This window comes from Sphaerodactylus townsendi, linkage group LG17 (assembly GCF_021028975.2).
Source record: "Sphaerodactylus townsendi isolate TG3544 linkage group LG17, MPM_Stown_v2.3, whole genome shotgun sequence".
In the NCBI taxonomy this organism is placed as follows: Eukaryota; Metazoa; Chordata; class Lepidosauria; order Squamata; family Sphaerodactylidae; genus Sphaerodactylus; species Sphaerodactylus townsendi.
Genome location: NC_059441.1, coordinates 263,937 through 291,838, shown reverse-complemented (window position 1 = coordinate 291,838; position 27,902 = coordinate 263,937). Strand labels below are relative to the sequence as shown.

Here is a 27,902-nt window from a genome sequence, read left to right as displayed (position 1 = left end):
CAAGGGAGAGAGAAGAGCTCATTGTAAAACTGGCATTTAAACAGCCAGATTTTCACAGGGTGAGTGAGGCGGAAGGAGGGGCACGGCCCAAATGGACAGCTGCTGCCCTGGGTCACAGTGTTCTTCTCAGTGGGCATTCCCTCCTTAGTAGCTGGCTGCTACTGGGGATGGGCAGAGGACGACCTAGGGGTCAGAAGAGGATTGGCTGCTAAATAGTTCCCGTTAGAGTGACATTCTGTGGGTACGCTGCTGTATTTGCAAAGCTTTTTTTTTTTAAGATCGCAGTTTTGCACCATCATTTTAGGAACATCAGAACGAGAACAGCCTCTTGATGAGTATGAAGGGACCGGCGCTTGTCTGGCCTCATGTCAGTGCAACTGAGGGACCCCCCCACCCCCCCGGAGTCAGTGGTGAAAAGAAAGAAAAGGGAATCCTCCAGCTTGGCTGCACCAGCATACTTGTATCCCTGCTGCTCCAGAGGGAGACAAGGGATATTGAACATGTTAAGAGTCCTTTTTTCTTCCTTTGCTATCAAATCACAGCTGATTTATGGCAACCCTTGGTGGGGTTTTCAAGGCAACAGACCTTCAGAGGCAGTCTGCCCTGGCCTGTCTCTGCATCACGAGCCCAATATTCCTTGGCAGTTTCACCATACACATCTTGATCAAGGCAGGCCCCGCGTAGCTTTGGAGATTTGCCTATCCTGGCTACCCAGGTCAGGCCAACAAGATTCCTTCCTTACACAGGAAACAGCACTTACGCAGCAAACAGCAAACAGAGGAGCAGCAGTGGCGTAGGAGGTTAAGAGCTCGTGTATCTAATCTGGAGGAACCGGGTTTCATTCCCAGCTCTGCCGCCTGAGCTGTGGAGGCTTATCTGGGGAATTCAGATTAGCCTGTGCTCTCCCACACTCGCCAGCTGGGTGACCTTGGGCTAGTCACAGCTTCTCGGAGCTCTCTCAGCCCCACCCACCTCACAGGGTGTTTGTTGTGAGGGGGGAAGGGCAAGAAGATTGTAGGCCCCTTTGAGTCTCCCGCAGGAGAGAAAGGGGGGATATAAATCCAAACTCTTCTTCCTCTTCTCTTCTTAATCCACTAAATGTGTTCACTGCAGGAGCCTTTGAAAGCTACTCGGGTAGCTGCTTTTGGCAAGGCAGTCTTACTTCCAGAAGCCCAGGCTGGGAAGCTCTCGGAAGCCAGATCAGTTGATTCCCCCCCACTTCTTTTTTTTTCGGACTGCCAAAACGGCAGAGGTGAGCAACAGGCAGCTCAACCACTAAAAAAGGGTTGTAGGCTAAACTTATGAACTCAATTCTTGATGAGCACAAGCATTTACTAGCCACTCTAGCCGCCTTCTCCTCCAAGGCCAATTGGATGTTTGCGGTGACTGCAGTGCACAGCCACAGACCAATCTGGCAGACGATTTGCCCTAGCTTTCTGTCTGGCTAACTGGAAGCAGACTGAGCAGTGGAAATGCCGCCATCTCTGGCAAGGCGGACTACCCACTGGTTTTAGGGAACTTCTATGCTCGCAGCACCGAAACACAGGTTTTTGCACTTTGAAGGAACCTTTCCTGTAAGAAACTACCACAATTCGTTCTAATATTTTTTACTCATTGGTGATACTGACTCTTTCAATTTATTGGAACGCAATATGAATGTTACAGGTTTCTTGCCTTGTGTACAATGTTTATGACATCTTATACAATGCTTTTGAGAATTTGGTACTAAGTACAGTCCCATTACGCTTCTTAGGTTGCCTAAGTGCCCTCAATGTATGTTGTGTTATTACCTTTATATCCAGTTGAATATTACTTATAATATAATCACAATATATCGTTATGAATAATCTTTATGAACGGTGTATGAATTTGGGTGCTGTGTGGTTTCCGGGCTGTATGGCCGTATTCTAGCAGCATTCTCTCCTGACGTTTCGCCTGCATCTGTGGCTGGCATCTTCAGAGGATCTTGTATGAATTATCTATTGACTTTATACTCAAACTAATTGCATATACCCATGGTGGCGAACCTTTGGCACTCCAGATGTTATGGACTACAATTCCTATCAGCCCCTGCCAGCATGGCCAATTGGCCATGTTGGCAGGAAGCTGATAAGATGATCCTGTATCAGAATGTAATCCCTGCATGAAGTCCTCCTAACCTACCTGAATTAGTTCATTGCCTTGTGTTACTATATATACAGTCTATGTTTCTTAGGCTTGGCTGGCCTCAGATTTTTTAGTATTGGTTTGACTGTATATATCTGCTGATCTGTTTAAGAAACCACACAAGGCCAGTTAAATGCACGAACCTGCTTTTGGAACTTGCATTCATTGGATTATGGTTGTACTTGTTGCCTTTCCCTCAAAACGTAAGGTGCTCCCAGGCTCTACAATGCCATCACATACAAACTTCTGTCTCATTTCATATTCACAACCCCACAAGGTAAATTAGAAGAAAAGTTGGATTCATATCCCCCTTTCTCTCAGATAGGAGACTCAAAGGGGCTTACAACCTCCTTATCCTTCCCCCCCCTCACAACACCCTGTGAGGTAGGTGGGGCAGAGAGCTCCGTAGAGCTGTGACTAGCCCAAGGTCACCCAGCTGGCGTGTGTTGGGAGTGCACAGGCTAATCTGAATTCCCCACATAAACCCCCACAGCTCAAGCGGCAGAGCGGGAAATCAAACCTGGTTCCTCCAGATTAGAGTACACCTGCTCTTAACCACTACGCCACTGCTGCTCCTATTAGGCTATTAACTGGCCCCAAGGCCGTCCAGTGAGTGTCACTGTTGGGGGAGTGGTTTGGAACCCGAGGATCCCAGAGGTCCTAATCCAATAATGTGACCACTATGTTGGGGAAGGGGGGAAAGAGATCGACTGATCTGCAGTTCTCCTATAGCACAAGCTCCCCCCCCCTTCCCCACAGAATCACAAACCTCATCAATGTATGTTTGCTGTACAGTAATGGAATTGAATGAAAGCCCCCTCTAGTGGAGAAACTCAAAAATGCATTCCAGTGGTACAACAGGCAACCCCCCGTTGCTTGAAAAGTGTCAAATCTGCCCCCACAACACTCGCTCACCCAATTTAGTCTTCAGCCAATTTAGATTTTGAAGCTGCAATGAAGGAAGCAGCTTTGAGGCACACTCCATTTCCGCAGTCTACGGATGGCGCAGGAGGAGTAAAGCTAGTGGGCATTCAAAGCAGCTGATGTTGCAATGTTGTATGTTGAGTCGGTGCCTACAACAGTATTTTCCCCTACCCAATAGGCTCCACAGTCCCCAGGTTTGTATACATTCTCGCATAATTCACATTCCTTAAGTCTGTATACATTCTCACGTAATTCACATGGAGCGAGACTACCTTTGCGTAGCTTTTGTAGCACTCAAGCCTTTAAAAAAATAAAAGCTTTAAGCTGTCAATTTTTGCCAGGAAATGCAATACCTCATCCCCAACTCTTCTTTCTGTAAGAATGTGGGTCAGCCTAAAGAATGCAAGAATCAGTGGTGATTCAGTCACCAGTAGTTTCAAGGAGGATATGCCAAAGCATAGTCCAGCAAGAGCAGGAAGAAGAAGAAGAGGAGTTTGGATTTATATATCCCCCCTTTCTCTCCTATAGGAGACTCAAAGGGGCTTACAATCTCCTTGCCCTTCCTCCCTCACAACAAACACCGTGAGGTGGGTGGGGCTGAGAGAGCTCCGAGAAGCTGTGACTAGCCCAAGGTCACCCAGCTGGCGTGTGTGGGAGTGCACAGGCTAATCTGAATTCCCCAGACAAGCCTCCACAGCTCAAGTGGCGGAGCGGGGGATCAAACCCGGTTCCTCCAGATCAGAATGCACCTGCTCTTAGCCACTACGCCACAAACTATTGAGCACAATATGCCATTTCCCCGAGTTCTTATTGGACACAGCTTGGCTCCCCCTCCAGTGAACCCAAGAGAAAACTGCAAAAAGCCATTGCTCCGAACCAATCATGGAGGAACTTTGTGACACCTTGAAGAGGAACCACATGCTACTGCAACTTTTAATGCAGCTGGAATTGCCACTCAGAATTGGCAGCCTAGTGTGAAAAACAGCCCTTGAGTGCAATTTAACATGAGACTGAGCTATATAGGTATACCTGGTTCATGTACCTGCACTGCATCTCCACATACTTCCCTGGTGCAAGTCTAAAGTCATTTTTCAGGAGTAGAGTGCAGTCATTTGCAATAATCAGTACTACGCCCTTAATGTGAAGTTGCTCCAGGAGGCTGCTATACTTGACCAGCTGCTCAAGGGGTACAGAAGACCTCTCACCAACATGGGGGCAAACCAAACTTGATTACCGACTGAGCCCCATCAATAAATACACTTCAGACCTGCAACCTGTGGCCAATTGGCCATGGTGGCAGCGGCTGATGGGGATTGTAGTCCATGAACATCTGGAGAGCTGCAGGTTGCAGTCCCCTGCTTTAGACAAAGGGCAGACCTCGGACAGCATATGAGAGGGGGGCTGGCATCATCAACAGCATTTGAGGCGTAACCATACCAAACTTATGCAAAGGGAAAGAATGCATGCACCGGAGGGAAAAAACCACACAACGAGCAATAGGTGTGTGAGCTCTGCTTTATTGTTGTGCAAAGTTGTACTCTACAACCAGGTTCACCTGTTACAGGAGGTAACGTATCCAGATGTTGCCAAGGATAGCGCTCTCAGGAAACGTGGCTCAACTCGGACACAAACACAACAAACACCACAACAGGCGTACAAGCAGCTCTTAGCAGCTGGAGACGTGGGAGTGCATTGAGTGGAGCCGACCGTGCTTGCTCTGCCCTCTCAGTACCGTATACTGGATCTGTCGGGTTTAATTACTTCCTGTTACATTGTGTAATATGAGACAATCTTTAGCTGGAGTGACTCCTGGCGCAAAGATCCCTCCCCCGTGAAGAAAATACTTTTTTCCGTCGTCCTCCTTCAGCTATGCCACAGGGGACGATACAAGAGCCAGGTCGGAGTGGTGGTTTTCCGGGACATAGAAAGGGGTGAGCGAGTACTGCCTTCTATACTGCCTACCGGAGTGTACATTTAGATATCCAAGTGATTTGCAAGGCAGAGATTAGATTAAAGTGTATGAGAGCTCTGCCTATCCACAGGGACGAGACAAGAGCAGCAAGAGCCGCGGTCGAGCGTCGCTCTCAGTTGGAGTGTTCGGGTGGAATCCAGACTACAGAAAGGAGACTCGAGGCGAGACGCGGAATGGCAGGTAACGCCAGCCGGCCAGACCAGCACCTTTGCTGCGGAGTGGCTCTGCACTTTTGGAAGTAGCAGGGCACCCAGCAGCCCAAGTTACTATGCTAGACATACTAAGGGGTGGGGGCGCTCCCAACCAATAAAGCAGGGCAGCCTAGGAAGGGGAAGAAACGGGCAACGTTTTGCGTTCCAGAGGACTACTTTCAAGTATTTCTAGATTTAGACTCTTCCCCCAGTTACTGCACTCGGTGGATTTGGGCAGCCTCTACAGACAAGGACGATACTGCAAGCAAATGCTGGTCTAATGCGAGGGGAAGGTGCCAAGACAGTAGGGAAGAGGTGACATTGCCGGCCGTGATGTTTAGGGAACGGGCACCACGCGCATGGTGTTGGTGTAGCCAGAGCCGGGACGCCATCCTGTGAGCACGATCACCAGATCGCCAGTCTTGAAGAATCCACGAGCTTTGCCTAGAAAGAAGGGGAAAGCAGTGAAGACGGGGCCCTCGGAGGCCACAAGAGCGATGCTTGTCGCTGTGAACGACAAAAGGAGAACTAGAAAAGCACGGCTCCACTTCCCAAGTAGGCTAGCATCAAATCTAACATAGGGCTGCAGTGCCATATTTGAGTTGGTAATTGTGAAACAAGCTAAAGCTATCATGGACAGTGGAGGCCTAACAGAGGCGTAGTTGGGCCCGGTGCGCAGTCTATATTTTCCGCCCCCCCCCCCGCCAATGGCCCCCCCGTATCCCCCGCGCAGCGTCCCCCCTTCCCGCACTTACCTTAGTTCCTTTCCTTTTCCTAGAACTTTTTGGGCTGAAAAAAACAGCCTATTCGCAGTTCAGGCTTAAAAACAACCTGATGGGAACTATACTTCCCAACAGACCTTGTGAGCCCCAAGGTCTCCTGGGAACTGTAGTTCCTCAGACCGTTTTAAGCCTGAACTGTGAATAGGCCTTTTTTCAGCCTGAAAAAGTTATAGGAAAAGGAAAGGAACTAAGGTAAGTGTGAAAAGGGGGCAGGGGGAGCCGTGGGAGGGGCCTGGGGGTGATTTTCCATGGGCCACCCCAGGCATGCGCCCGATGAACAGCGCACCCCCTGCCCCCTTGTAGCTCTGCCGCTGAGTCCTCAACGCTGGGCATGACTATTCTGGATACCAAGTGCTATTGTGAAAAACACAGAAAATAAACGTCGCCGTAAAAAAGTTCTCGCACAAACTTCAGGCATTGCCTATAGCTCCTGCACAAGTTACAGGATGGGGGAACAGGGCCAAGGGTGGCCACTTACCAACATTCATGCCCAGGTTAACTCTGAGGTCGACGTCTTCCGCCCAGGCGTCGTGGGTAGGCTCTTTGCACAGCACAGGGAAAATGCCACGGTACAAGTGAGCCTGGCGGGCTGTCTGCTCGTCACGGGTCACGGCAATGATAGGAGCACGCGGGCGGAACCTTGACACTAGGTGAGCAGACCTAGAAAGCAGGACACACAGTTGGTTCGACCGCCATCTTAAGCGTCAAGCCTAATAGGGCTGTGTAAGGGCACTCGGCAAACCCCAGGTATAAAAGCAAAGTCAGAAGCAAGTGAAGGCTGATTCTATGGGCACAAGGCGTCCTTCTCTTCCTTTTGCATCTCTTCAGTAGCAGACTGACGCCTACTTCTCAGCTCTGGACACCCCTCTCTACTAAAAGCATGTTGAAGCGATGTGCAGTCCACTGGGCCAAAATTTCCAGCCATTCTATCTAGTAGCTTTGATCTCCTCCCTTTCGAGTGGCAGAAAGGACACTGCGGCCCTTGCCAAGGTTCGCAAAAGCCAAGTATTGCTCAATAAATTCTACCAAATTTTTTTGGCTAAATGGCCTGACATTGATGGATCTGATAAGGTTGTTTTTTTAAAGCCAGTTAAAGCTTTTAAGACCAAGTGACAGAAATCAGTCAGGTGCTATCGTGGCTTTTGACACAAAATGTCAAGGAGATCAAATTCTCGGTTTCCAAGTGCTGGTTGCCGTGCCAAGTCTGACATGAAGAGAAGGGGCGCTCCACGGAAAGGATCTGCTTTGGAAAGGTACTTGAGCTATTTATGATTATACCTCAAGAACGTCCTAATGGCAGGGAAGTTCTACTGTTTGCCAACTTGGTTCATTGAGTATAATTTTAAACTGAACAGGGATCCCATGCTAAGGTAGGAAATATCAACTAAATGCCAGCCCTGCCCAACCCCTGAATGGCCATGTTCAGGTGTGAACATCATGGCTTTAGGAACAACAATAATCACTTTTATCTTCTGTCCTCAAGATTAAAAATAAACCAGCACAATTAATACAGGTGTCAACCCTAAACAGAATATTTTGTAATTTGTTGGTATCTTCAAGACCACCGTTCAACAAGTTCAAACACTCAGTGTGGTATTAAAAAAAACATTGTGGCTCAAAGCGACCCGGATGAAACAGAAACCAGAGCTGACTTTGAAAGTTCAGATTTCTTCAGAAAGGTCAAGTATAAGGGTGGCAGGACTCTTTTGGAAGCAAATATCAAGGCCCGACAGCGCTGCTGCTTCAACTCAGACCAAAATTCACTGGAGCAAATTTGCGTGCAGATTTATGGACAGCTGTGGCATAATCTACAGCTGTCCCCTGATCACATGCAAAGTTTCCCCTTTTACATTGTTCTCCAGTTTATTTTTAGAGAGAGATTTTCAGCTTGTGCAATTGTTACAGCCAGCCCCCGATGCCTTGGGCAGTCCCATGCTTCTGGGTAATTTGTAACACAAGACACAATTTGCCAGCCACTCTGCACTGACTCTAGCTCCAAATGGCAAAGATAGTTGTGGGCTGATAAACAGAAGATGATTATATTGCGCATTAGATGTGACCAAGCTGTATTGCTCACTTCTCCCTGTGCCATTAATTTTTACAGATATGAGCACTCTAGTGAAATTCTCTCCGTTCTTTAATATAATTGCTCATAAGTAGCTCTTCGGTACTCAAATTTTGTCCTTTGTCTAGGTATACTTCCATGATATTACAGAAGCAGCCTTGGGTGTAAGGTTGATGAGACCCTGAAGAAGCTGTTTATGGACTGCAGAAAACATTTTATTATCCATAAATCCTTTTATCTGCATCTTTCTGATACAATTTTGCGGAAGCATATCACAGACCAATGCTAAGTTGGCAGTGCCATGCTGCATGTGTGGGTACTATACTGTGGTTCAGCTGAACTCCAATTACATGAGCCAAGCTTTTGGCAATATTCATTTGGCCCCACAAGTATCTGATGTGCTTTGCCACTGGCCCAGTTCCTCAGTTAAAACAGACAGGACTTCAGCACGTGAAACAGAATGCTTCATTTGAGCTTTTGATCGCATTTAAGAGCTAGGGCAACTTCACCCATATTCATAGGAAGGGGAGTTTGCGGCTGCTCGGCAGGGCTCCCGGGCCAGTAGGACCACAGCCTTCGAGCTGCTTCCCAAAGCAATCTGACACTGCATTTTCACGTCCCGGTTTTCAGCTCCAAGCTTTTTATTCCACCAGGCTCTTCGGTGATTGTTTTTCCCCTCCTGCTGGTCGTAGCCCAGGCTTCAACTTTTACAGCCTTGGTTTTTTAATTCTAGCTACCGTACTCTTAGAAATATGAGCTTTCTTAACTGCTCACACTCGGGAAGAAATCCATGTGCCTTTGGCTACGTTTTGCTGTGAGATCCAACATCAAAAACCCCCACCATTTCATTGCTGTAAGCCAGGCTGAGATTTGCTTTCACAACACGGTATCGCAGTCTCATTCACCAGCCACCCTTGGGGTGCAGCTTTAAGACAAAATCAGAAGGCGGCAGTGCACTTACACACTCTCCTCCACCCAGACTCATGAAATCCCAGCCTTTCGAGCTGAGGCTGACTCTCAGAAGACGGATGTCTGTTGCTTATCAGGCCACCTGTATAATTGAAGTCCACACGACTTCTGGGAGAACCTCCACCTCCTACCTTCCAGATTTGGTGAGCACGATAAGGGCCCCACTGCAGCACTTGAAGGAAGCTTCCACGGCGCCAACAGCGGCAGCCTCAGTAGGGTCCCGGTTCAGGGGGGCCAGTCGACGGAGCTCTTCAAACAATTGCCTGTGAAAGATGGCTGCCTCTGCTTCGCGAGCAATCTACAAGAGCAACACGCGTCCGGAAGACGACGTTCAGGTCAGTCACCGCCAGTGGCACAAGCGAACGTGGGGAGTCGTACTTGGCAGATCACTTGCAAAGAACTGAAGAGCTTACAAACCAAAAGCAACAGCGGACCCAGGCTGCTCGAATGTTGATGGCACTATTCCAGCCCAGAAATCTGGTTGGTGAGCCCTCAACAAGAGCAGCCGGCGTCTGCCGTCTGGACCACATCCACTCACATAGCAAAGAGATACGGGGAGAAGGCTCCCCTCCGGAAGAGAACATCTGCCAAGTCACCCCACACCATTCTGCCTATAATCTTCACACTCGCCCATGCACAACTGCCAGCCACTCTTGCTCTGCTTCTACCTACCGCAAATCCTGCTGTGTTAGAAGGATGGGAGTAAACTGATGATTTTTTAGTTATAGAGCGCTACTATGCGAGGGTGAGGTTTCCCACTTGCGGGAACCGCCAGTCTGAAGCAGGTGCTTGATTGTCAGACGACCACTTTGGAAGAAATTGCCGATTAGCTTACAATCTCTACTTATCTGCCTAACCGAGCCCTACCTGCCGGACTCTGTCAAAACTATCAGAGCTGCAGCTAAGCACTTAAAAGAGGCCTCCACAGCGCCTACAGCCATGGCATCAGCGGGGTCCCTGTTGTTAGCAGTGATGCGGAAAAGTTCTTCAAACAGCTGACGGTGATAGATAGCGGCCTCGGCCTCGCGAGCAATCTGTAGGCCAGAGTGAAAGGGGGGGAGGAAAAGAAAAGCAACACAAAAGGAAGGAAAGAGATACACCAGAGTGATATTGATAAAGTTAATGCATGATGAAAGTTAATTGCTTATTTATCAGTCTTGCATGCAAGAGTAAGAGACCGGGTGGTGCGAATGCTTGGTTTTCAGGTTAAAAATCAGCGGTGACTGAAACGGTTAGAGCTAGGTGCAAAATTTTCCGCCTGCACCACCCTACCCCTTAACAGGAAATCAAGTCTTTCTCTGGCTGTAAAAGTCACGGATAAATTCCATTTTAATAGCCCAACTGGTTGCTAAGCAATCTGCAAGAATGCCACCAGAGTCCAGGGCTTGCAAGCTATTGAGTTAGCAAATTAAAATAATTGTTTTCAGGACAGTTCTACAGTTTAAACCGGTAGCAATGGATGACTCTGAATTGCGAGTCATAATAACAAGCTATTTCTGATTGTGCTATATACGTGCTACCAGCCACAACAAAGACTTGCAGGGTTTTTAAAAGCATGCAGAAATGTAAGATTTTTTAGCTAGATAGCTAATAGATTAGATAATTTGATAAAGAACTTTAAGATGAATTTTTATAGTACCTTCTGTGCAAGAACTGTATGAGGCAAATTAGGCCCATTTTACAGAAAAGGAACAAGTGCCCAGGACACCAGGAGCCCAGAAAACCCAGTTTACCTAGATAATCAGAGCTGTACAAACTCAGATGTCACACAGCTGCAGAGTTGCGCCCTCAGGCCTCAGCTTGGCCAAAAACTCATCCAGGGCATCAGTACTGCCCAGTTCTGCCAGATGAGATGTCATACTATTCACCAGACCCTGTTGCTTCACAATGCAGAACACAAACACGTGAGATGACAATGCACTCCACGAGGCAAAACAACTTTCTCCAAAAAATGAACTGGCCTGTTGAGTGGCAGGGGAGCAAGGTTTTGAGTCCTACAACCACTGTAGTACAGCCCAGGCACAGATATACAGCTTTACCTGCTTTCTAGAAGAGAAGAGGAGGTTGGATTTATACCCCATCTTTCTCTTCTGTAAGGAGACTCAAGGTGGCTTACAAGCTCCTTTCCCTTCCTCTCCCCACAACATGCACCTTGTGAGGTAGGTGGGGCTGAGAGAGTTCAGAGAGAACTGTGACTAGCCCAAGGTCACCCAGCAGGAATGTAGGAGTGCAGAAACACATCAGGATCACCAGCTAAGCCTCTGCCACTCAGGTGGAGGAGTGAGGAACCAAACCCCAGATTAGAATCCACCTACTCTTAACCACTACGCCATGCTGGCTCTAAAAGAACTGAGAACTACACAAAACAAGGGCCATCAAGCCTCAGAAGCAGTGTGATTGAAGCCCAGCAACCATGCAGCTTAGAAAGGTATTTTATACAAATGGATATGTAATATCTACCCACTAATATTTATTTACAGGTGCACGTTTGTCAGGTGATGCAAACATTCTTCCATGTCCAACAGGTCACATGGATTAGGTAAGGACTTCTTAATGTTAACTACTAAGTGACAAGTCAATGTCAGTTTAAACAGACAGGTTGTTAAACCAACAAGAAGGCTTTCAGAAGGCTTTTGTTAAATCAGGTCAAAGAGCTGCTCCAATAGAAGAAGAAGAAGAGTTTGGATTTATATCCCCCCTTTCTCTCCTGCAGGAGACTCAAAGGGGCTGACAATCTCCTTGCCCTTCCCCCCTCACAACAAACACCCTGTGAGGTAGGTGGGGCTGAGAGAGCTCCGAGAAGCTGTGACTAGCCCAAGGTCACCCAGCTGGCGTGTGTGGGAGTGTACAGGCTAATCTGAATTCCCCAGATAAGCCTCCACAGCTCAGGCGGCAGAACTGGGAATCAAACCCAGTTCCTCCAGATTAGATACACGAGCTGTTAACCTCCTACGCCACTGCTGCTCCTGAGGCTATACTAAGGCTACTAACAGCTGTATTTGCTGATGCATCTTGATAACCCAGCCACAGAGTTCTCAAATTGCAGCTTTCCCTGTACTTGGTGTATCTGTTGCTGGACTTAATTGGGAATAGGCAGATTTTTAAAAATAAGAGCAAAGAAACCTATTCTTCATAGATCGTTAATTTCACTTGCTAGTGTGGAGAATATTGATGGGGAGGACCCTGTACTTCAGTCTTGTCTTTAAGGATTTCAGAACTTTTGCCCATCTGCCATGGGAGAAGGCATCTTAAAGCCCACGGTGATGAGTTTCATCATGAAGCTTGAAGTCTTAGAGAATCCAAACTACACAGGAAAATCAGGTCGAGCTTTGGTCCTGGAAAATATTTGCACACCAACAGTCTTGTTTTCACAGGCGAATGCGAGGACCCCTACGTGGAGTTCTAACACACTCAGCAGGAACATACTGCACACTGCGTAAAGCATGCTTGAAAACCTCACTGCTATATAGAAAGTTATTGAAGGCCACTCCAGAGGAATCAACTTTTCTGATCATTCAACAGAAAGGATGCTTTAGGTAGTTAGTGCCAGGCAAAGATGCTTATCTGCTGTTGGTTTTTAGAGGAACCGGTTACCACATCAGTCTTAGTGTTTGTCAGGTTCACAAAAAGAGCAGTATGAAGAAATGTTAGAACCCTTCTCTATTACTGCAGAACTGCTTTAGAATAAGCTGGCTACCTCGAAGTGCAGCTCTCACAACAAGTAGGTTATCCGGGCTGTAATTCACAGCACGCAGCCAACACAATCAGTACTTTAATTCTGGTATTCAGTGTCAAGTGGTCAATAGGATACTAGAGAATTCCAAGCAGAGCAGAGAGTTTTCTGGCAGTTTAAACATGTAAAAAAGTCAGTCATGCACGACATGTTTTGGACAACATAGTTTAAGAGCCAACAGTTGAACATGAGGAGGAAATTGCCAGTCCAGCCCACCACATTGGAATTCTAGCATCTGATATTACTTTTCTTAAAGGGTGAAATTGGAAATGCCCCCCACCCCTTCCACAAAGGACAGACCAAATATGTGAAAGCCCAGGCCAGCTCTGAAGATCTTTAAAAATTCATGCTATTCTAGAAGAGGGAAGGCCACGCCACTCCAACAAATATAAAACCATATAATAGGATCGTCTTATTGTCAGATGCTTTCAACGCCGTTCGTGGCCACACGTAAATAGATTTGAATCCAAATGGTTATCACTTACAAGATGTTGCATACGAACGGCCTCCAGAGGGTAGTCTCCTTTGGCAGTCTCCCCAGACAGCATGATACAGTCTGCGCCATCGAGAACAGCATTGGCTACGTCACTTCCTTCTGCACGTGTTGGCCGTGGTTTCTTAATCATGCTCTCCAACATCTGATGAGAACACAAGTAGTTTGAACTGTAAAGAAGCCTTTTTCTTCAAGAGACAACTTCACAATAATGCAGGTATATGCCATTCTATGGTGTGTGTGTGTGTGTGTGTGTGTGTGTGTGTGTGTGTGTGTGTGTGTGTGTGTGTGTGTGTGGGTGGGTGGGTGTGTGTGTGTGTGTGGGTGAAAGCAGTTTCTGATTCCTGGGGACTCTATATTGTCAACGGATGAAGAAATCATAGGTGCCAGGTGAAACAAATCAGAAATGTTTCGAAAATTTGGGTTTTTTGGTTGAACACTGTAAACCAAGTTTATTTTCCCCTCACCGGTTGCCAGCCAGGGACAAAAGGCAAACAAGTGGTGCTGACCAGAGCAATAGAAAGAGACTATCCTGCAACTGCTTTTTCCTTTATTTCTCGATGTGCCTACTACAAGCAGCTGCAAGGAAAAGGGGGCTATGCCTTCTTCCCCATGTGTTGTCCTAGTCCATGCCAGTGAGTGAAAGAAGGTAGGCAGAACTCCACTGGAGAATGAGGCAGTGGAAACCAAACCTGACCCAAGTGCATCATGGGTCCCCAGTCTATTTAGGGAACAAATTTCAATGCCTACTGATCAATGGTGCAAGTTCATTTGTCTCAAGTACCTGAGTAGCACAGATAATTGGCTTGCCAGCTCTGTTGCATCGACCAATCATCATTTTCTGGGCAAGGAAGACTTTTTCAGCTGGGATTTCAATACCAAGATCACCTCGAGCTACCATGATGCCATCACTAGCTTCCAAAATCTCATCAAACCTGTAAGGCAAAACAAATTCTACTGCATGTGACATTCTGGAGCACTGGTATGTGCATGTACCTTGTGTGAACAGGGCATGCAAACACTCAAAAGCCAGACCACAGTGTCTGTAGCAATCATGTCCAAAACTGTATCCACATAACCAGTCAACCGGCAAGTTAATAATTTGGTGAAAAGTTTTTGCTTATGATGCAGGCCATCTAGTTCTGCAAGTAGAAGGGTTGAAGCAATCCCCCAGTGATCTTCCAGGTATTATCAGATAATACAAACAGGCTGGTGAGTATTTAGCATCACCTGTTATTTTCATCCTTCAATAGAGGAAACTCAACATAAACTATGCTGTTTAACAAGAGAGGCAACAGAATTTTAACAGGTCAAACTTGATTTTTCAATTTTGAGGACACATTTTTACTTGAGCAAAGACGGCGCTACAAAAACAGAGTTTATGCCAAAAAAGGAAAGGTACACTATGGTGGGGGCAGCTCACTCACCTGCGCACTCCCTCGTGGTTTTCAATCTTGCTTATTATCTTGATGTTCTTTCCCTTTTCCCCCAGCACATTTCTGACAGCGTGAACGTCGGCTGCTTTGCGAATGAAAGAAGCAAACACCATGTCCACGTTCTGCTCTACGCCAAATTTCAGATCCTGGATGTCCTTCTCAGAAACAGCAGGAAGGTCCACTGCAGCACCTGGCAAGTTGACTCCTTTCTTGCTGCCTAAACTTCCACCATTTTCCACTTCGGTTAGGAGATAGTCGGCACCTGTGCAGGGTTCCAAGAACAGGCACGTTAACCAAATTTCCTAATTAACTGCTGACTTACCCAATACTAGGTTTCTTTTGTCTAGGCTGAGGGGTCTGCAACCTGTGGCTCTCCAGATGTTCACAGACTACAATTCCCATCAGTCCCTGCCAGCATGGCCAATTGGCAACAGCAGTTCACGTGCTAAGAGGGGTCATGCTTTTTCAACGCACTGTTGCAGCTACAACGGAGATCAGTCGTTATCAGTGCTCTTCCATCACTGTAAATGTTTTTGCCACAGCTACATTCTACTTCATGTAGCTTAGTAAGCCCAGCCAGCTATTAAATAAATCTTGTGACTTTGTCACCTGGTCTCTGTACAGAACATGTTTTGAATTAAGGTTCTGACTATTTTGTTCTGTAGCCCCTCCTTAACGTACCTTTCTCTTTAACCTGCAGTGAAATGAGTCCGTCGTCCACATAGATTTTGCTGCCCACATCGACAACTTTGGTGATGTTCTTGTAGTCCACCCACAGGACATTCTCATCGCATTTCTCCATGTAGGCATTGTCCAGGGTGAGTTTCAGAGCGGCCCCCTTCTTCAGTTCTACTTCTGCTGTGCCGCTCTAGAAGAACATGTGAAAAAGCCATTAACGGGCCTATCCAAAGAGAGCTACCTCCCATAATCCTTTACTGCTACCCTGACAGCTGCAACAGATTTCTAAGTGCAATAAGGTTCTTAGGAAGGACAGGAAGCCTCTAGCCCACAACCTAACCCAGCTGCGCGCGCCCCCTCCCCGCCCCTTGTTGGTGTGGCTTTATAGAACAAGTGGTTCAACATCCTTATTTGGTATGGCTCTATTGCTATTTGAAGCAGTTGTGCTGCCCTTGCAACAATGGAGAATCCATAAGCCAGGCCTCTGGGGATGCAAGGGGAGAAAAGGAATGGGACATTCAAGCAAACAGTAGCCAGAAGCAGACAGAACCTTCCTTCCCATACTTGCAAAGACTAAAATGACTGAGAGTGTCCCCTGGCAGAAAACGCAAAGGAATCTGCACTAGATTTATCCACTGCGACTTCTCTTCCCAGCCCCATCCAATCATCCCAACTTTTCGTGCTATTTTAGGAAGGGCTGGGAAAACCCCAATCCTTATAGCCTCCTCACATACAGTTGCTCATGAGATTAGAACAAGTGACCCCGCAACTGCCACAGTGGGAAGTACGTACCAAGTAAAAAGCAACAACTTATACCTCTTCTGGAAATTACTAAATGCCAGTAGATTTTTTTCCACTTAACATTTATTTCCTGTACGGTATATTTTTTAGTCGGTTTTTTGCTATTGTTGTACTGTTGTCTATGCCAATAAAGGCTTGCTGAGAACAACTTACACCCTTGATGAGTCCTGTACGAATTTCAGGTCCTTTGGTATCCAATGCAACCGCAACTGGTCTGTAGGTAATGGGATTAGAAGCAAAGCTCTCGGTGGCTTCTCGCACATTCTTGATGGTTCCTTCGTGGTACTAACAGGGAAGAACATCCAGAGGTTACAGAATATCAAGCACCCGTTCCCTTGGAGTATACGGTCTCACTGCTCGAAATACTTCCTAGCCAAACCTATAATGTGTCTTTCCCCTGGTTCATCGGTGTGTTGCCAAGCTACAGTGCTGCTTGTTCTCACCTTCCTTATGAGGAGAGGCTGCAGCGTTTGGGACTCTTTGGTTTGGAGAGGAGACGTCTGAGGGGGGATATGATTGAAGTCTATAAAATTGTGAATGGGGTAGAAAATGTCGACAGAGAGAAGTTTTGCTCTCTTTCTCACAGTACTAGAACCATGGGGCATCCATTGAAAAGGCTGGGGGGAAGAATTAGGACTAATAAAAGGAAACACTTCTTCACACAACGTGTGATTGGTGTTTGGAATATGCTGCCTCGGGAGGTGTTGATGGCCACTAACCTGGATAGCTTTAAAAGGGGCTTGGACAGATTTATAGAGGAGAAGTCGATCTATGGCTACCAATCTTGATCCTCCTTGATCTGAGACTGCAAATGCTGTAGCAGACCAGGTGCTCGGGAGCAGCAGCTGCCGAAGGCCCTTGCTTTCACATCCTGCATGTGAGCTCCCAAAGGCACCTGGTGGGCCACTGCGAGTAGCAGAGTGCTGGACTAGATGAACAGTTTTACAGCAGACGCAAGAATGATTGGAAGACGGCTACTCTATTTTATTCTGGAGACTAAACAGCATGGATTTTGTTAACTAGTCCAGTGCCACTTTTTAATCTACTGCCAAATGTCAGCCATATGTTTAACTCCAGTTGTAGGTACCTGTTGCCATATTAAATGCGCTCCATGTGTTAACCAAGTGCTCAGCTACAGCAAATGCTACAATTGTGGGTTCATCTGAAAAATGTACACAAAGGCTCAAATAGCCTTCACCTCTAGTCAACCCAATTCAGAGTAGTTCCTCCCTATCAGATGAGTTTTTTTCACAGACTATCCATACAAGAACTGTTTGCTTATCTTGATCAAACAGCAGCATACAGTAGACAAAGTTCACAATCAAGGTTATGTCAATTTCAATTCACAGCTGCTGGTGGCAGGAAGGAACAAGTCATACTACAATTGAACAAGAAAGTATTTGTGGAGTGGGGGCACAACAAGTGTGTGAGCAGGGACGAAGAGCAGCGGGTTGGTTGCCCAGCAAGATCCCGACTTCTGCCACCTGAAGACACTGCTCTCCCTTCAGGATTTTGCTTCCTCCTCGGTGCACATCAGGCAGAGAGCAGCAGTGGAGGAAGCTTTCATTTGGGGGTAGGAGGAGGAGGAGTTTGAGAAGCTGCTTGCCTTGGACTAGCCTGGGGGGGAGGGGGGGCAAAATGTGCCCCCTACTGTGACCCAGGTGAATGCCTGAGGGAAATGCCCCCTCCCCATGGTATGTCTGCCCGCTAACACTTTTCCTGGAGCTCATAAAGGGTTTTTTTAGAAAGTTAGTGGGGCCAGGTGGAGATTGGGCAATGGAAATCTGAGTGGCTGTGTGGAGATATTTAAATTTCTCACTTGCTTTAAAAAAAGCTGCCCCTATATCACAAGAATCTTAACTGTGTAAATGAAAGTAAGCTGTGTGCATGCAAGAAAATATTTAAAACTGTCTGAAATGTTGAAGAGATACCCAACCTCATTCCTTGACATTTTTTGGCCGACTTCCATCTCCTGTGACAGCCACTTTATAATTGAGCCCACCACCCTGTGTCAGATTTCGGGACATGCCCAAAGGCTCAAAAGGGTTGGGGACCCCCGTTTTAAACATTGGGACATTCAGACAGTAGATGAAGTCTTGGTTAGTGAGACAAGGTAAATAAGCAGTCTGAGATTTTTTTCTTTAAAAAACAACAACCCCTACAAGCCTTATAAATTAAGGCTGTCTCATTTAGAACTGACAGTATTCAAATGCACACTTGAAAGAGAAGGACCAGGCAGGCAGAAGAGTGCAGGACATTCAATGTACTAAGACGAAGCTCTCAGTAAGTTGCTGCCCAGATTTCAGCTTGACCTTTAGGAAGTAACAGAAGCCAGCCCATAGGTATTTCGGTGGCCTTTAAGGAAAGATCCAGTCGCAAATGGGAGCCTTCCAATCCAATGGTAATCGTGAGAAGGCTGTTTTTATTTATAGAAGTTGCCTCGCCCCCTGCTCCCAGTTACTTGCATTTCTTGCAGCCTTAACCTTTCCCAAGGCCCCTGTTTTTAAAGACCATGGTCCTGACAAGGCGAGTTGCATTCCCAATGTTACTTAGCAAAAAACCTTGCAAACTACATCTTACCACTGAAATTGCTACTTCAGCAACAGTTAATTCTTACAGATCAGATCTGACAAAAGGGAGTCAGTCACTCTCCTAGACAGAAGCTACCAAGATCATCTTTGCTAAAGGGAGTAGTGGTTTTCAGTGGACAAGGACCCAGTTAGCTTCAGCATCATAGCTGTGTTTACTACTTTCTATTAGAAAGAGGTTTGTACCTACAAGAGTGAACACTGGTTTTCTTTCTAAGTCAGACATGAATCAGCAGTATCTGGTAACTCAGAAGTGACCTTCACAGATGAAGGAGTGACCTTCACTGAAACGCACACGTTGCACTCTATCAGACAGCAGATTTTTTTGAAGCTATAGACATTTGTTCACCTGCGCCCCAAACTCCGTGTGGCTGTTGTGTGCATGTGGATTCCAAAGCAGCCCATCTTGCAAGAGCTATTTTTGTAACGTTCTATTTATTTCATCACTAGAGAGTTTTAGCCCTATCAGCATCAGAAAATTTCAAGACCTCACTTGCTTTAAAAAAGAACTTCAGAAATGGGATGACAAACTGCTATTTTTACATACAGGTTCTGTAGATGTATAAAGCACAGGGTCTCACAGCAAATTCATTAACAGTACATGACTGGAACATCAAGCGTCTCTTTGCCTGCCTCAAGAAATGAACTAAGTAGGTCTTGAAACCATGTGCAGTAAGCAGCATCTTGCCAAAGAAACATTTGCTTCCATAACTGGACTAACGCTAACATGATTTTTTAATTTAGTCGGCGCATCATTCCTCAGGTCAAACGCAGCATGTACCAGTCTGAGAAACAGAGTTCTCCTATAACTTTATGCTTCAACCGGCCCTTACCTCATGGGTTCCATGAGAGAAGTTGAGACGGGCAACATTCATTCCGGATTTAATCATTTCTTTCAATATTTCCACTGACCGAGAAGCCGGGCCTAGAAATTGTAGAACAAGCCTTTGTTAGCCAGTGCTGGTTCAACCCTTATGCATTCACAGGCAAGGCAGCAGACACTGAAGAGCATGCCGTATTATGCAGAACCAAATCTGCAGCATGCATCTCAGGTGAGAACCAAACCCACAAACTGGAAGGATGATAACCTTCAGCCAAGGCTATCCAAGTTGTCCTCTGTAATGCAAGAACCTTCTTTCTAACAGATTTCTGCAACTCGACTACTGTAACCTGCTGTAACCCAAGATTGGAACCAGCTCTGGATGTGACTGAAGCACTTTGAGATGAACGTTCATGAGTTCATCTTTTGGGGCAGCAATACTTCCTATAACCTCAAAAGATCTTGCCTAGGCTGCATCTGCAGGCCAGCCATTTTTCCTACACACAATTTCTTTCACATGTTGTTGTGACGCATTCCCAGCTGAACACAGGACCCCAGGAAGCATCCCAAGCTACTCTGGGGTGCCTTCCTATAATACTGCCTCCATTGCTCTTGCCTTCAAAAACCAGTGAAAGCTTCGAAGAAAAAAACAATGACCTGAATTCATACCACAGAGAAACCCAGAAAATTGCTAGTTGTGAAATCTAACTCTGGCCTAACCCTCCTGACTGCCACAATTGCAATAAAGAATACAGTTACCCTTTTAAAAAGGTTATAACCTGCAAATATTGCCCATCTTTAGTTGATGAGGTCTACACACCTCAGCATTTGTCTACAATAAGTAAATGGTAGTAGGACTGATTCTCAAGATAGCCACAGATTACATTTTCCATGTGTAGCTTTCTCTGCAGTTTTACCTCAAAAAGGTAAGGCTGCTCAAAGGAGCAACTGATCTTGCAACCAAAAGGAGCCAATCAAATCCAGGAGAACGGTACAGATGTGTTAGTGTTAAGCTAAAACTCTACTTACCAATTGTGCAGATAATGCCAGTGTTTCTTGCAGTGATTGGTTCAGAGTCGATGTCCAGGCGACACATGTGTTCCAGGAATGTGTCTGCCATGGCAGCATGCAATTGCTGGGTCTGAACAAAAGCAGTTCCGGCATCCTGGGGTTTAGACATGGCTGATTTTTTCCTAACCTAAAAAAAAAAAGATCAATAAAAGGCATTAAGGACCATATAGCAAAACCAAAGGTTCACACTGGCAACAAGTCTGCAATCCTTAAATCACCACACACACACTCCTGCTATCTTTAATCCACCTTATACTAAGCACTGGAAGAACAGGCAATTAGGGAATTGCACCATTATAAAAATGGCACTTGGGGGGAGGGAGGGAAATATAGATGCAATTGAGTGTTCTGATTAACTCCCCTCCCTTCACGCACACCTCACATCTCTGAACCAGAAGACCAAGGAAGGCTTGGTTTTCCAGGCCTGTTGACCTCTACATTCCAGGCAGCTGCCTGACCTTGAAAGGTGAAAGCAGCAGACCTATGTGAAAATATGTTTCCTGGAACATAGATTATAGGGATTCATCCAGTTGAAACATCTGCCCTATGGCAGGTAACTGCAAGAAGATCAACTGGTGGGGGAGACAGCTGATCCCACAGATTTGCAGGGGAAAGAGATGTAGATTGCAGGTGGGGGGGGGGGGGTCTTACCTGGCCAGCAAATACACTCATGAATAACTCCTGTTCATCTCCCTGTGTTTGTGTATGAGCAAACACATGCACAGAGCAGTACAAACTCATACCTGGTCAAGGAACTTATACCTGGTCAAGGAGTGACAGACATAAAACTTCAGAAAAAGATAGGCTAAGGCAGACAGTCTTACAATCTAGTTGTTTAGTACTCTAGATTCAGGGGCATATTGGTGCACAGGTTCATTGAGGCGACAATGAGATACTTTAATCAAAACCCACAATCTCAGAACCACTGGTTTGTAGACTCACTTCTACTTTTACCAGCAAGTCTACTATTATATTTGTGTGCTATATAATTTTATTGCTGGTATTAAAAATGTGAAGCCCAGTACAGCCTCGGGACCACCCACTCCCTAGGACTATGCAACTATCAATTTAAAGCCACGTCCTGCATTTGAATGCATTTTCTGATAGGATAGTTGACACAAGCCCCATTACTTGAGGAAGGGGGGAGGCAAATGAGAACTAACCCTTTCAGTTCAGCTCTTCCCAAGCAGGCCATCTTTCAGTGAAGGTATTTACTTTCATTCAGTGCAACTTTACAATTATGCAAACCACTGCACACTAGTGGAAACTTCCTCAATTTAAACCCAAGAAGCTGAGGCGCTGCTAATTATGCCAAAGCATTAGAACATCCTTCATCTCTGCAGCAGGACTATTCAAAGCAGCTTTAGTCTTTGTGAGCTGGCTCTTTAACGCAGCTTGAATCAACCAGTGACGCTCCACCCCTTCTGATCAAGACCTCGGGAGTACGTGCGCCTTCCCTCGCAGTCAGGGCTCCAATTCATTTGGATGCCCATCCAGCAGACACCCCACCCCCACCCCCTGCAGCTTAAATTATAAAGCAGCTCTGCTCCAGCCTCACCAAAGGTGCTGACTCGCTTCCAAGTGGCACACAAGGAGCTATTTCTCACAATTCGAGAAATATTTGCTGTAGCGATGCTGGTGTTTCTCAGCCTGCACACTCTTATGTAACCAAATTTACACTTATAGTCTTCTACAAAAATGTTTGGGTAACTGTAAAACAGCACTCCTTCCACATGTCTCAACGCATAACTACTTGCTGCTAAAAATTTGCCGGCATGTTATTTGGGATGGAATTCTAGTGTGGATTTGTAACTGAGCCTAACTCACAACTGTGCACCAAGACCAGAAAAAAAGAATATTGTGTTGTTAGTTTTCTGCTGTTCTAGGCAAAAGTTCATTTGTACTGTACTAGTACATGACAAAGTTAATATATTTTCACATCCACCTTCCAATTTAGATTAGCTTATAATAATTTTGCATCATCAAAAGAAGCCAGCATCCCATGGAAACTGCAGACATATCGTATTACTGTGATTAATATGCATTATAATTTTGATCACAAAACTATCCAGAGTTTTCACTGCCTTTAAAACAAAAAAGGTTCCTGCCTCGAACACGGACGGGGTTTTCACTAGTAATCTGCAACAGGAACACCTGTGAACTGCATTCTTATCTTCAAAAGTCTTCCATTATTAACTTCCAGGTGTGCACAGGAACGAGACCTCATCAAGCAAGTTCCTCATGCCACCTCACTAAAATCATATTTTTCTTATCTCTTACCCAAGCAGGTATCTGTAGCCTGGAATCCTTCTGAAGCTGACTTACAAAGCACTGATTAATTGGCTCAGAAGGGTCAGGTGGGGCAACAATATAGCACAACATCAGCATTTTCCCCTGAACTGAGGGCAGATTAGCTGGCAGGCTAATGCATGAGCTATCACAGAAGAGCTAAGTCACCTGACAAGCTTAGGGTCATGCTTATCATGAATAACAGGTTAGCGAGATGGGATAACCTCCGTTTTATGTGTTATCTCAGCTGTAGCCATGATTTGCCGCATGACATTTCAGCTCACTGCTATCCTTTTCGCTCAAGAGTGGTGTTACTGTCGCTTTCCCTTTTAAAACTGCAAGCAATTTAAGAAGTAGCAGCACAGGCAGGCACCCTGTCAAAAGTATTCCCTCCCAAAGTGGGTTTGGTTCAGGCTGTTTCCATGGAGAGCAGTGCCGCTACCACCTGGCTGTGCTCCTACTCTACATCTCTGGAAGCTGAAAAGGAAGTTGATTCCCGGAAGGAAGTGCTTCACTGTATTTGATGGCTGGCTCATCACGTGCCCTCCTCATGGGCAGGTTAAAGGTGCCCAAATAAACTTGATAATTATAAGCTAATGCTTTAATACCTACAGTTTTAATCCTGTTCTCCTGTTCATATATTCTCCTGACCAAATAAAACAGATGACCAGGGAAATGAGAACAAGTCCTATGCCTGGAGGAACTTTCCATAGACACGGTGGCAACACATTGCTACTGCAGTCTCATTTGTCTCCTACGTGCCAACCATCACAGCATACTGCAGCAGCTCTGCTGCTTTTAGAAGAGCCTGGCTAAATCGGAATATAAGGCACCTCTCTCCCTAGAACCAGCAGCACAACGAACATAGCTCTTCACTATATGTGTTACATCTCAACGTACTTTCCCTTCCCATTTACCAAGGATCACCAGTATACATCTCAGTAACAGAAGCAAAAATTGAGCCCTGCTATAGAATCTGGCAACAAGTAATTTGTGTAAGCAAGTGCCACTATCAATGTTTAGATACTGTTTCTTCTGCAAAAAAGACCATCAAAGGGTTCACAAAAAGATGCCTGAAAGTTGCATGTAAATTTTGCTATACTTAACTACAGTGAGTTCAATACAGTAAAATAACCACGTGCAAAAGTCAGAGAATTGTGCTACACAGCTTCAGTGAAGAAAAGCACATATGAAGGCAATGCTTCCCACCTGAGCTGGAACTTCAGATTTCCAAATGAGTGCTTAAATCACCCAAAGATTCTTGTCCCAATTAAATCTACTGAACCAGTTACTAGGTAATATAGATCACACTGTACCAAAATATAATAAATTGCATGTGAGATATTATCTTGCTCTCCATACCATAACACTGAACATGTTATAATGTGCAGTGCATTTTAAAGAATATTAAGTTGACTAAATCCTAAACTGCATTTACAGTTAAAGGTAGCGTCAATGACAGGTTTCTCAGGAACTGAAATAAGTCTGAAATGAGTTTTGTGAAACTTACACCTACACCGTTTCCCATGAGCCTTTCAGGAGATTTACAGCCGTCTATTTCTTCAGAGAGAAAAAGCAATCTAAAGACAAAGTAGCTCACCAATTTAAAACTGAAGAATATAAAAAACATACGTGTCTCCCAACGCAAAGCCAAGCTGCCGTTGCCTACGAGTTGTGCTTCTGTAGCTTAGACTTAGAAAGATTATCTCCCTTTCCTGAAGCTGGCCTGGAAAAACTTGCACTAACTACCGGTATTCCAACTGGCCTTGTTATATAACAAGTGACTCAGCTTCAGAGACTTGCCATCTCAGGTGTAGGTAACCTAAGGCCTTTAGGGCCATGTGCATCTTGCCGTGCCTTTCCCTCCTGGAAACAAAGGAGAGCGTATGGGGAGAATGAGGAGGTTAAACAGGCCTAGTGCTACCATCGTATGATATGGGCTTATTAACATAAAATCTCACTGACAAGGTGTTTTCCAGCCAGATTTCTAACAAAGATTACCAAGCTTAAACATCATGCAACAGCCAAGCAGATAGTTTTAAGTTCTATTAAATGTGCTATTTGCTTAGTCATTTCCTTTCTGGAAATTGCAACATAGCTGTGAGGATGCCTGCAGTTTTCTTCTTTCACATGCACAACGTTTAAAGATGCTTACAAATAATGCCTTCCCCTATCAGGTACACAAATACTCAAGCAAAGTGTAGCACCAAATATTGCCTACAATATTAGTTTCCAGTTAATTCACCAAGTCTGGCAGGCCTCCATTATCTGAGGTTGCCTTTTCCTTCAGCCACGCACTGAAGAGCCAGCAGGAAGGGAGGGTCAATTTCATTGATATTTCCTTCTCCAAGCTCTCTGCATGGGGCAGAACTTGTGGGCCTACCCCACACCTGGCATGAGTCAGAACCTGTTAGATAAGGAGTCTCACTTTCACTGCGTATCCAGAGGCATGCTTCCTCCAGAAAAATATGTGGCAGTAACTGACCCGATTTCTGAATTCAATAAAAGCTAACTTCGTATTCCTCAGTGGATCTGCATATATCTCTGCATAAATGTTTTAACGAAGTGCAGGTTAATGTGCAAAGGGTAAACGGAGGCCTGCTTTTTCCCCTTTTTGCTGCCTTAGGGAAGGGAGAGGTAGTGCTGATGGCAAAAAGCCACTGCAATGTCTCAACAAGTCACAACATGGCTGCAGAATTATGCCCACAGGAGACTGACAACCACTCACCACATAGCTGTTTTGTAACCTTGACATTTTATTAGGCAAGCTTTTCAGGCACATTTAACTTCCTGCAAGACCGATCCTCCTTCTAACCATGCCTGCCAAACAGCCGCAGTCATATAACCCTGTTCAAAAGATCTGAAGGGGAAACTTGTTTCGACTTCAAAAATGGTACACAAGGTTGCAGACAATTGCTACACCATATAACTGCTATAGGCAACTACTGGGATGGAAGTTTCCCTTTGCTCCTACCCAGAAAGTGTGGAACTTCTGCCTTCCTCTGAGTTACAGTCACCAAGGTCATCCCAGGAAAAAGCTTCCTCTTGCCTTGGCTAGCTGAGCAGTCCGGCCCTCTAATCGGATATACTAAAAGATGCTAGATAAGGGAAGGCGGGAAAGGCAATTTAAAGATGCTACCAATGGAAAACCAGGCCCAAAGGGTTCTGTACTTCAACAAGCCAGAACGAGAGCTCCAGCCATATTCTCCCTTCTGACCTTCTCGTGTTTTGTTTCCCACCTTGCCAAAACTGCAAGCTCACGCCATCTCCAAGGAAATCTGAACAGCATCGGGCTGCACGGATGGCAGCACCCAGAGAAGGCCGGATTGCCTTTTCCCCAGCAACCCGAGAATGCCCCATGATAAAACCAAGTGCTGGTCTCACAGAAGGTCAGAAGGCTTGCAGGAGGGGGGGGAAGGGAGAGGAGAACAACCAGTCAGTCCAGAAATGGCACCGAGTCGTGCAACCCGATCCCCCTCAAGAGGCTCTCCCCAGGGAGGGGACTTAGACGATGGGAGAGATTCCAAAGGGGACAGCCGCACTGTGGCAGTAAAAATAAAGAGGGCTCTTGTGGCGCAGGAGAAGAAGCCTGGCTCCATTTGATCCCCAACATAAGCTTCGGCGAGTCGCTTCCATGGGATGCCCGGGGTCCTGGAGCATCAGATGGCAGTGCTGTCTTCCATCCCAATGCTAAGCTAACCCAGGGGTCTGCAATCTGCGGCTCTCCAGATGTTCATGGACTACAATTCCCATCAGCCCCTGCCAGCAATTGGCCATGCTGGCAGGGGCTGATGGGATTTGTAGTCCATGAACATCTGGAGAGTCACCGGTTACAGACCCTGGACTAGTCTGTAGGTTTAGTCATTGTAGTTAGTCTGCAGGTTGCAGACCCCTGAACTAGTCTGTAGGTTAACTGGTCTGTAGGTTAACTAGTCATTGACCCCACTTAAACCAGCTGGCCACATTTTAGCCGAGGCTCCTAGGAAGAGGGAGAAAGAGCAAAGATGCTTCCCTAGTTGGGGGGGGAGGGGATTAAAAGTAAAAGTCATGATGGGACCCCGCGGACATCCTGCCCACGTGCACCGGCGAGAATCTCCCCTCTCCCTTCCCCTCCCTCTCCCACGTGCAGATCTCCCCTCCCCGCGCTTTCCTCGGCGGAAATTCGGGCGGGGGCGGGGGAACTCCCTCCCTGCCCAGGCAGCCCCGCGCGTGCAGCTTTCTCCATGCCACCTCCAGGCCGGGATACTGGCGCGGGGGGGTCCTCAAACGGGGGGTAGTTGGTTCTTGCGGGGGGGTCGCTTCCCAATTCTCCCCCCCCCTTCATCTTGCATCGCTCCGTTAAATACGAAAGCACGGAGAATAAATGTTAAAAAGGAGACGGGGGGGCAAAATATTTGGTATGTTCCGCCCCTTCCCTTCGTACAGACCGCGACGGGCCGGCCTGTGAGGCTCCCAAGCGAACGAGCCGCCCCAAGTTCTTACCGGCCCGGCTCACGACGTCAGCTCCCTCGGAGAGTCTCTCCCTCTCTGAGCGCTCTCGGGCCGGCACGGCGTCAAGGGGTTTGCGAACGCTCCACCGCAGCGCCGCCCGGCCGGATCCCTCCGCCTGTCATTCACGCTCCGCCCCGCCTCTTCCCACTCGGTAGGCGGCCTCCTCCGGACTACTTTCTTCGGCGGAATGCCAACCTGCAGAAGGGAGGCGGTGATGCGACGGGAGAAAGTAACGGTCCAATGGGGGGACGGCGAACCGCCTGGCACGCGGCCTGAGGGTGATCACTGCCGTGGCGGCATCACTTTAAGGGGGCGTGGCCACAAAATGGCTGCCCAAAGGACCCAAGAAGAGCCTGAGGCAGTGATGGCAAACGTATGGCAAGGGTGGCACTCAGAGCCCTCTCTATGGGCACGCACAAACAGAGTCCCCCCC

The 27,902-nt window shown here is 46.5% G+C and overlaps 1 protein-coding gene across 2 annotated transcripts; it reads right to left on the bottom strand.

Moving 5' to 3' along the window:
* Positions 1-4,587: 4,587 nt before the first annotated feature.
* Positions 4,588-27,613, bottom strand: PKM (pyruvate kinase M1/2). 2 transcript variants are annotated; one of them, XM_048519672.1, is made up of 11 exons: positions 27,461-27,613; positions 20,648-20,816; positions 19,632-19,723; positions 16,364-16,495; positions 15,413-15,599; positions 14,723-14,993; positions 14,080-14,230; positions 13,288-13,440; positions 9,937-10,103; positions 6,514-6,695; positions 4,588-5,697 (listed from the first exon to the last, which is right to left on the bottom strand). In XM_048519672.1, exons 2-11 carry the CDS (start codon positions 20,796-20,798, stop codon positions 5,591-5,593), a joined length of 1,593 nt encoding a protein of 530 aa, XP_048375629.1. In that variant the 5' UTR covers positions 20,799-20,816; positions 27,461-27,613; the 3' UTR covers positions 4,588-5,590. The 2 variants fall into 2 exon arrangements, with proteins under 2 accessions (XP_048375629.1, XP_048375628.1); XM_048519671.1 differs by lacking the exon at positions 9,937-10,103 and adding an exon at positions 9,201-9,367.
* Between the last annotated feature and the right edge of the window lie 289 nt (positions 27,614-27,902).

Coding starts and splice junctions, on each gene's coding strand:
- PKM (XM_048519672.1), bottom strand. CDS start 20,798: ATGTCTAAACCCCAGGATGCCGGAACTGCTTTTGTTCAGACCCAGCAA. Junction 13,441..14,079: donor CAATTATCTGTGCTACTCAG/GTACTTGAGACA, acceptor TGTTCTCATCAG/ATGTTGGAGAGCATGATTAA. Junction 5,698..6,513: donor TAACCTGGGCATGAATGTTG/GTAAGTGGCCAC, acceptor CCTTCTTTCTAG/GCAAAGCTCGTGGATTCTTC.